This window comes from Marmota marmota, unplaced genomic scaffold, assembly GCF_001458135.2.
Source record: "Marmota marmota marmota unplaced genomic scaffold, marMar, whole genome shotgun sequence".
In the NCBI taxonomy this organism is placed as follows: domain Eukaryota; kingdom Metazoa; phylum Chordata; class Mammalia; order Rodentia; family Sciuridae; genus Marmota; species Marmota marmota.
This window is the reverse complement of record NW_026000185.1, coordinates 6,704,855-6,714,808: the sequence shown is the minus strand read 5'-3', so window position 1 is coordinate 6,714,808 and position 9,954 is coordinate 6,704,855. Positions and strand designations below refer to the sequence as shown.

Sequence of the window (9,954 nt, the reverse complement as noted above, 5' to 3'; positions counted from 1 at the left end):
GAACTCCCATTTTTACCCCATATACAGATTGCAGAATTACATCAGTTACACATCCATTGATTTACATATTGCCATACTAGTGTCTGTTGTGTTCTGCTGCCTTTCCTATCCTCTACTATCCCCCCTCCCCTCTTCTCTCTCTACCCCCTCTACTGTCATTCATTTCTCCCCCTTGTATTATTTTTCCCTTTCCCCTCACTTCCTCTTGTATGTACTTTTGTATAACCCTGAGGGTCTCCTTCCATTGTTTTTTGTTTTTTAAATATTATTTTATTGGACCCCCAAGTGGGTCCCCAGCTGCTGGGCATTCTGCAGAGGCCATGCCTTTACTGTCCAGGGCACCACATGGGGGCAGGAGCCACACCTCTGGTTGGCTGGTGCCTGAGCCCAGCCCAGGAGATGGAGAGCTGATCCCCCTAGTGCTGGCACTGGGGGTGAAAGCCCTTCAGTCTTGGCACCATCCATCCATGAGTGGGAATAGCACTGCCTTGATCCCTTTGGACAGACTGAGCTTTCTGAGGAAAGTAGTGTTGATACTAGGAGCAGGGGTGTCCCTGGCTTTGGGGCTCTCCCTCTGCCACACTCCTACCTGTCCTACATTCTGAACACCTAAGTTGGATGGTGGCATTGGGCAGGGCCACTTGGCCCTCAGGTCTTCTGCTCCCACACATGCTTCTGGGCCCCGGGTTGATGGGGCAAGAAGGGTCCCCTCCCAGCCCTTTTTCTCCTGGGTTTCCACAGGCCGATCGTGGTGCCTGCGCATGTGTGCCATGTGTGTCTTCGTGGATGGTACTGTGATTATGGCAGCGGATGCTCTAGTGTCACCTGCTCTGAGCACCAGTGTGGAAGGTTCCCTCCCTAGCCCTCTGCCTGGCTGTGCCAGCCGCTCCCTGCAGCTGGTGCCACCCACCTGGCAGATCACTGGAGACTGCCTGGTGGCTATGTGGAAAATTCCATCTGAGCCCCCCCACACCCAGCATGCAGAAGAGCTTGCAGCAACCTGGGGTGTTTCCCCTCCATCCTTACATACTGAGCTTAGTGTGAGCTGTGACTTGCACAAAATAAACCTATTTCCCTTTTCAAGCCCTGGGCTCCAGGGTCTCTTGTGTTCCATGATGTCTGTCTGTGTAATGTCTTCCCTAGGCTTGGCCCAGCCCAGCCACATGTCCTGGGGAAGCTGGGACAGAGGCTCCAGGTGTATAGGTGGGACATGTCACCGCACCTCCTCCAGCCTCCCATAACCCCACCCCAGGGTAGGCTCCTTAAAACCCACAGTGGTTGCAGGTGCACTTCGAGGTGGGCCCCAAGCCAACACCTGTCAGCCAGGATGCCCAGAGCTTATTCCTGGGCTATCTCAGGAACTGCCCCCCAACCTGGGCTCCAGGGCAACTACTCCCCTCATAGGACAGAAGAGCAGCCCCTCCTGGACAAGACACCCACCCTGGTCTGGAGCAGGAGCTCAGCACATGATCTATCCACAGAGGCCACCAAGTGGCCCAGGGGACTCCTGGTGGTGGTCCCTACTGTGCTCCTGTGGTCTACAGCACCTGTGCCAAGCAGCCACTTCCACAGATAGCAGTGCCTGCAGCTCACCACCACGTGGGGCAAGCAGCTGTGTGTGGCCATCAATGCACACATGTAGGTGTGTCCAACCCCTCTGCTTCAGACTCCCCGGTGTAGAAAAGGGAGGACATGGGGTGAATGTCCCTGGAGGAAGCTGTGGGGCTGGACTGCACAGGGCCTGGGCACTCCCCAAGGCAACAGCTAACACTGCTTAGAGAAGCCTCCAGTGGAGCGGGGAAGGTGCTTGGGGAAGGAGGCTGTAGTTCCCCAGTGTGGTCCTGCCTCCTCCTCAGCTCCCCACCCCACCCTGGGCAGGGTTCCTGCAGAGGCACTGGCTGGCTTGTAACCCAACTTTCTACGTGTGTTGGTCGCTGTCCATGTTCCCAGCATGGGGCAGCTCTTGGCAGATACTCAGGTGGGGAAACTGAAGCACGTGGTGACAGCAAAGCAGCCTCCTGTGAGGAGGTCTGGGACAGCATCACAGGACAGAACAGTCCTGGGACCCAGTGGCATCCTAGCCTGGTATGCCTCCCATGGTTCCACCCGCCAGGGACCAAACCCTCCAAATCTTCCCCCCAACTCAGCTCCTCAGCCCCAGACCTCCAAAGGTCCCAACCTGAGGGGCACTATTTTTATTGGAAGTGAATATAAATAAAAGTGACAGGTGTTTGGGGGAGGGGAGGATGGAAGGCTATTTACAAATGTACACCCTGGGTGGGGCTTTACTTGGTCCCAGCCTGGGAGGGCTCAGAGGAAGGCAGGCAGCACCAGGAAGGCCAGCAGCACCATGTGGGCAGCCAGGCAGGGTGCTGAGTTCTGACCAAGGCGCTGCTGGCCTTGGGGGTCTCGATGCTGGCCACCCTCCCTCCCTGACTGGAACTGCAGCTCAGGGATGATCCCCTGGATCCAGTTGTGGTGGGAAGTGACCCGGATGTAGACACCTGGGCGGTTCCGGCGTGCACAGCCCTCGCCCCAGCTGATCACCCCAGCCTGCACCCATGACTGGTCCACAAGGCACACCAGGGGGCCCCCTGAATCACCCTACAAGGGAATCATAAGCCCCATTAGAGCCCAGGGCCAGCCTCTGGGGGTAAACTTGCACTTATTGCTAGTCCCTTCCCGGGAGCCTCCTGCCTCGCCCCCATCTGCTGGTCCCACCTCTGTGGACGAGGGTGTTCCAGTCAACGGCATGTTCACCCCTGGTGGGGGGAGTTAGAAATGCAGCTTCCTGGGCCTGCCCAGACCCTAGGACCACTCCCAGGCTGGGGATGATGGGCACACAGCCCACCTTAGCCGGGGTACAGGTCAGGGCTGAGTCACCAGCTCGCCACACTGCCCCTACCTTACAGGCATCCTTCTTGCCCTCTGCGAAGCCTGCACAGAGCATGTCATCCTGGATGGTTCTGGGCTGAAAGCCAGACTCAGCATCTTTGCTGTAGAGCAGGTTGCACTTGGGCGTATCAATAATGGGCACTGCAAGCTTCTGAAGGATCCTCGGATTGGGCAGGCGGTCTGGGGAGGGTCATGGCAGTCTGTGCTCAGTGGGCAGTCCAGCCAGAACCTCATGGTCCTGGGTTCTTGAGACCCACAGCTGCCTGTCCCTCCCCAAGTTTCCTTTGTGTTTAGACCTTCTTTTCTGCTACAGGGCTTTGTAAAACTGCATTCCTCTTCCTTTCTTCCCCACACCAGACTGGGCTTCCTGTCTCTGTGTCCCTGTCTCTGTGGCTCCTGGAATGGCTGCTCCATTCCTAGCCCCACCCCATTTGTTTCAGCACAGGATACACACACACACACACACACACACACACACACACACACACCAATATCAACAGAAAATGGTTGTTGGTTCTGGACCTTCTCCAACACATCCCCCTTTATCCCCTGGCTCTGCCCCTTACCTTGCTCACTGGGACTGCCCCAGCCAGTGACCCAGCAGTTCATGTCCTTCTCAAAGACAACTGAGGGATCAGGCACACACACAGGGAGGATGTAGTTGGTGAAGGCCACAGGTGCCTCTAGCTCCACCAGGGCCACATCAGCACTGGAGGCCATGCCCTGATACAGGGGGTTGCTCTCCACCCGCCTCACGTGGGCATACATGGCATGTGGCCCTGGCTGCAGCAGCTGCCGTGCCCCCAGCAGGACTCGGTACAGAGATGTTTCTGAGGTGCTGGTGGAAAAGAGCATAGAGCTGGTGTGAGCCTCCCTGCCAGGCAGCAGGGAACTGGGGGAGGGCATCTGGCTCACCACAGTGCCTGACATCTCTACACATTGTCTCCCAAAGTGTCATCTCTAGAGCTGCCCAGCAAGTGAGGGGGCGCAGAAGCTGAAGTTCTGTCCCTGGTACCAGGTGACTTAACAAATTCTCTAACTCAGTTTCCTCATTTGTAAGCTGGGGACTGGAAGGCCTGTTGTTTGAAGGAGATGACAATCCCCAGGTAACGCAGGGCCCAGCCCTGCCTGTGTGCCTTGGGCAGGCTGTGTGGTCTCTGAGGGTGAGTTTCTGAGTGTAGGATATGGCAGTCTGAAGAACCACAGGGCTTCAGTGAGGTGGGGGGTGAGGCACTTGGGAAGCCCCAGGGGCTGGGACTGGGTGGGGTGGGGATCTGGCCCCCTACCCAGGTACTATGTAGGTGGCCATAGAAGGATGAAGAAGATAGGGTATGCTCTTCAGAACTCTGGCTTGTCTGATACCAGAGAGAGGTGGATTGAGGTGGGTCAGGACCCCAGGTGCGCAGAGCCTTGGTGGAAAGCCAGCTGATGGGAGCAAGGGCTGGGGTCAGGGATCGCAGCTGGGAGTTAGGTCTGGCTTGACCTAAAGGAAACTCCTAGCTGGGAGGGGATTGCTGGACAGGCAGCAAGGCAGCAGCCCACAGGCCTGCAGGGGCCCAGCGCTGTCCCTGGTGCTGAACTGGCTTACTCTGGTCATTTGGGGGGACAGGGCAGGTGGGGGCCCACTCACTTGGAGAAGCAGTGTGCTGCGGTGAGGACCCACCGTTCTGTGATGAGGCTGCCTCCACAGAAGTGGCTCCCATTGCGCTGGATACTGACCTGCCAAGGCCACTCGCCATCCATGGCATCCTGCCCGCCCACCATCCGGTTCAGCATCCTGGGGCGCCCACAGGCTGGGGGAACAGGGGATGCTCCCTGGGGGCTGGTTCCATGGCTCTGATTCCAGCCCCAGTACCACACACCAACTTCTACTCTGCTCAATTCCTGGTCTTCCTGGCCCCTGACCTGCTCAGGGACCTTGGGAAGTCAGAAGCCCAGAGCATTGATTGGAGTTTGATATAGGGAGATTCCCCCAGCCCTGACCACCATTATTCTCAGGCCCTCACTGTGACCTGCCCTGGGACTTTGTAAAACCTGGTTTCCAAGTCTTGTCCAGATCTGCTTCATGCTCTGTGTTCTTGAATGGTCATGAGGGTTGAGCTATCCAAGGCCTGATGCAGCTCATGGAAGTATGGAAGCCAGGCATTGTCCTTCACAGGTAGGTGGCCCTGAGGGACAGGCTTGGTGCAGTGAGACAAGCCTCAGGTCTGTGCTGACCCTTTCCCTGACCCTGTGCAGTGCTTTGTGCTGCTGCTCCTACCATGTCCTGACTTGCTGGGTGTGTGGTAGACCTTCTTCCTTCATTCCTTTCTGGGCTCCAGTTCTGATGAGCCACTGCCAGATGTCCTGCGCATTCCTCTGGGTCTTTCTTATTTATTTATGTATTTAGTAGTGAGGATTGAACCCAGGGGCTCTCTACTGCAGAGTTACATCTCCAGCCATTTTACTTTTTCATTCTTTATTTTAAGTTGCCAAGGCTTGCATTGGACCTAGGATCCTCCTGCCTTAGCCTCCTGAGTTGCTGGAATTACAGGCATGCGCCTCCCTACCCTAAGCTTCCTTCTGGGGCTCCTTGCGTGTGATGTGGGGGATGGTGGTGGTGGTGGTGGTGTGTGTGTGTGTGTGTGTGTGTGTATGGTGGGTGGGTGTTCTGGCCCATCCTGCAGCTCTCAGTCACGCCTGCTTACCTCTTAGAGCCTTGGCCCCCTGAGTTCCTGAAAGTGAACAAAAGGGATTGTCAGCCAACTTTGCCTGTGCCCAGGTCTGTCCTCCCTTCACTCACCTGCACTCCCTCCCCTCAGGATAGCCATAGAGATCCAGAAGGAGAGAGCAGGAACCTTCAGTCGCTCCAGGTCTGGCCTGTGGGCAGAGCTTATCTGCAAGGGCAGCAAACTACTGGCCACATGGCAGGCCAACCAGGAGAGGCCAGTGTGGTGACCCCGTGACTCGACTTCCCCTACTTGGAGCAGGATGACTCCTTTCTTGTCCCTTCAGGACTCTCTCCCTCCATGGCCCACCTCTGTCCAGGTCTGGAAGCTTTGAGGTTAGGGAGTAGAACTCCAGCCCTGGTGCGTGGGGTCTGCCTTTCCCTTAAAGCCGCAAGGAGCTGGGGAGTGAGGATGCTCCGGAGCCACCTCTGCACGTGGGCAGCCTGGGGCTTTGTAAAGCCTGGTTTCCAAGTCTTGTCCAGGTCTGCTTCATGCTCTGTGTTCTTGAATAGAATACCAGCCCTGCAGCCACATGGGGCAGCCTCCTGAGACTCCAGATTCCCAGGGGCTGCTCCCAGGCCAAGAACCCTTGCTTCAAGGGACTGACAGAAAAGTGGAAGACAGCACCTGACCCTCTGCCCCTCCTGAGGCCTGAGGATTCACTTTTCAAATGCTGCTCCAGCCAACCACCCTCTGTCCACATTGGCATGAACATACTGGATGACCCTTTCTCTCCCTCCAGGAACTTGGAAGAGCCTCTTCTCTCCCAGTTCTCTGCCTGAGTCCCCACAACAGGCCCTCCTCACCATCAGACCCACTCTCCCTGCTGCAGCTCTGCTGCTCCCAGTGGGCCCCAGTCCAGATGGAGGCCCCAGCACTGCCTCCTCTGGGAAGCCCTCCTCCCTTGCACTGTCAGTCTCAGAAGCCTTGCTGGTTCCCAAGCTCTCTGTCCCACCTGGAATCTCATCTTACACACAGACCCGGGAGCTCAAGACAAAGCCATGCCTAGGGGCCTGAGCTCAGGGAATGTGTGGAGGGACAGAATGGTGGTGAGGGTTGCTGACCCAGAGAGCTGAGCTCTTCAGGGCCTGTCAGGGGCCAGCAGCATGGCCACGGATCAGCCCCCAGGCCCAGGGCTTCTGAAGCTCCTGTAGCTGGTGGAACCAGATGAGGCCTAAGCTACTAGGAGGGACCCCCTTGACCCAGCCTCCAAACTGCAGGCCGTTGTTTCCACTTTGGCAGTGACCTCGATTGCCCAACAGGCTGAAGCAACCACAGCGTCACACCTCTGTGGAAATGAACTCTCAAAAGAATGGTGTTATCCTGCTGTTACCTAAGGCCAGGAGTGGGAGGCCAGCCAGTGAGGCTGGGGGAGGTTAGCACAGCCCAGTAGAGGTGCCCACCTGGTGCCCTCCTACCCCTGGGGACAGGAATCCTAAAGCCCTGGCTAGGCTATGGTCTGAGTGACCTGGCCTGCCCTGGGAGGTGATCTGAGGACAGGGAAGTATGGTGGCTGCTGGGCTGGCCCAGCTGGCCTAAGAATGTGGGAGAGTTTCCCTGGTAGAGAGCGGCCCGCCCTGCAGGGAGAGGCCTGGCAGATGGGGGCCCTGGCTGGAACCTGCTGACCACAGCCTAGGATTGGCAATGCACTGCCTGATCCTCTGTGGGCATGAGGGTGGGACCCTCTGCAACCTGTCCTCATCCCCCAGCTCTCTGCTGAGCCCCCAATCAGCCTCCGTGGGCTCCAGGCTCAGGTGGCAACTCCAGCTTAGTCCTTTTCCCCAACCTAGTTGACAATGGCCTAGGGATTTGGAGCCCACCTGACCTAACTTCAACTCCTGCACAAATGAAGTCTTTCTCTGGGGAAGTGGGGAGAGTCCACTGTGAGAGGAAGCAGGGAGCCCATGCCCAGTGCCTGGCACACTGTGAGTGCCTGAGGAAGGTGGAGAGGTGCCCTTGCCAGACTGCAGCTTTGGGGTCCTCTCAGATCTGCACCCACAGCCCCCATCTTGCCTTCCCCACTTCATACCCACCCAGGTGGAACATCTGGAACCTTCCTACCTGCCCTGGGGGCCCAACCATTGGGTCGGGAAGAGGAGGCCCATCCTGTAGCTTTAGGCAGGCCTTGGGAGCTGGGGGCTCAGTTGGAGCTCCAGGCAGGGCAGAGGGCTCCTGGGGTTGGGGGGCAGGAGGGGCAGACAGATCTGACCTAACCCAGGACTCACCAAGCCACAGCAGCAACAGCAGCAGTGCAGGGGGTAGGGGCTGCCTCATGTTCTCAGCCTGGTCCAGCTGAGTGGGGGTCAGAGGTGGCAGGAGCTCCTGGCACTAGCGAGGTGCGGGGCTCCATGAAGTGGGGTTTTATGCTGTAGGTGAGTGTTGTTCCTGCTATGCCACCCAACCTGTCAGCCCAGCCCATCCAGCTCTGCTCCATCAAGTAGGAGGTGCCCCAGAACCCCGGCTCCTCACTGACCTGGTCCTGAACCCCTTGAACCCCGCAGGCCAGACCCCTCACCCCACACACCCTCGGGTGCCGGTGCCAAGATGTGCCTGTTTTTTTATGTGACTTGGGGATTTGTGCCCTGGAGTCCCCCCACCATGAGCTGATTGGCCACTCCCCAGCAGGCCCAGACCCCCAGGCCTCAGTACCCCAATTTTGTTCTCCACACTTCCATTCTGAGACTTTTCCAGTAAAGTGCCATCTCTTAACTTGGGAGGGGAAAAAAAAATCTTNGTGGCCGCCAGGCGCGGAGCTGTCCCGCCGCCGGGGCCGCCCTTTGTTTCCCTGTCCCCCGCGACCCCTGGGTCGTCCCCAGGCGCGGGCCGCCTTCCCTCCGACCCTCCTCTGTCCCTGGAGTCCGGTGTGTGAGACGCGGGGCTGCCTCCGGTAGCTGGAGGGAGGAGGAGGGAAGACTCCAGAGTCGTTCGTTCATTCATTCATTCAACACTTTGGGTGCCCAACGCTTCTAGGTATGGGGAACAGAGGTGAACAAAAGACACGCCCTGCAGCGGGGAGGAGATGGCAGGCGTCATTTACAGGAGGAAAGGGGCTAATTATCAACTGGAAAGTGTTTCAAAACCTCTGGGTGACCACACTTCTCCAGGCACTCAAGAAACAGTAGGGCTGGAGATGTGGCTCAAGCGGTAACGCTCACCTGGCATACACGGGGCGCTGGGTTCGATCCTCAGCACCACATAAAATAAAATAAAGATGTGTCCACCGAAAACTAAAAAATAATTAAAAAAAAAAAAACAAAACAGTTTGGGACCCTTTGAGGCTAACTGCTTTCTCCTGGATGCCTTTCTTCATCCCCTCCCCTTTGAAATGAGATCTGGTGATTCAGGATGGTTTGGCCATAGACTTCAGCCAGTTTCCCAAAGCCAGTTCCTCTGAAGTCTTGCAAAAGAAGTCAGTATGCAATTAGAAAGCAAGGACACCAGGAAAGGCTGGACTCCGGAGGAATAAAATAGGGGTCTGCAATCAGACAACCAGCACCCTGGTTCCCCCTGCATGCACAAACACCAGCTGCCTCACTCTGGGGCCTGTGAAACCCAAAACTGATATCAGGCAGCAGGGCAGGGCTGCAGTGAGCGAGAAGTTAGGTGTCTTCTGCACACCATCCACCAAACAAATGAAGAAGAATCCAGAATGATTTCAAAATTCTCCTAAAAATTGGAACTGGGGGAGCTGGGGTTGTGGCTCAGTGGTAGAGTATTTGCCTAGCATGTGTGAGACACTGGGTTCAATTCTCAGCACCACATATAAGTAAATAATGGTCCATCAACAAGTTTTATTTATACATACATATACATACACACACACACATATATATAATACATATTAATATATATTATATAAAAGAAACTGTTCAGTGAAACATTGAATACAAGGGCTGGGGATATAGCTCAAGGTTTAGAGTGCTTGCCATGCATAAGCTCCCAGTACAGGAAGAAGAAGAAGAAAAGAGAAGGAGAAGAGGAGGAGGAGGAGGAGGAGGGAAACACTGGATGCAAAAGGTGAAATGGGTGAAGGACCCAGAGGAGTCACCAGGAGGAAACCAATTTGGCTAATGGACTTGCTGAGAAATGTCCAGCCTCAGTAATTAAATAAATGCAAATCAAAGCCACAGAAGGAGCTGCCAGTTATCCGTAAGGGGGTTAGCACAGAGTTGGAGGTTGGAGGAATGACATTAGTCATGGCCAGGGGGAAGTGGGTCAGCAGGTGGGCATGGAACTGGCCTTTTGTCAATCAGTGCCTCTGTGTTAAAGGAGTTATTTTCTTTGATGTGTGACTTCTTCATCCTGGAAGTCCATCCAGTCTTAAGTACAGAAAAGGCATTTTGACCAAAGA

At 56.1% G+C, this 9,954-nt stretch overlaps 1 protein-coding gene across 1 annotated transcript; it reads right to left on the bottom strand.

Annotated features, from left to right (window-relative positions):
- Nucleotides 1–1,044: 1,044 nt before the first annotated feature.
- On the bottom strand, nucleotides 1,045–8,146 carry Prss27 (serine protease 27). The gene is made up of 6 exons (XM_015491546.2): nucleotides 7,829–8,146; nucleotides 5,583–5,609; nucleotides 4,526–4,688; nucleotides 3,462–3,733; nucleotides 2,906–3,075; nucleotides 1,045–2,604 (listed from the first exon to the last, which is right to left on the bottom strand). Exons 1-6 carry the CDS (start codon nucleotides 7,875–7,877, stop codon nucleotides 2,311–2,313), a joined length of 975 nt encoding a protein of 324 aa, XP_015347032.1. The 5' UTR covers nucleotides 7,878–8,146; the 3' UTR covers nucleotides 1,045–2,310.
- Nucleotides 8,147–9,954: the final 1,808 nt, after the last annotated feature.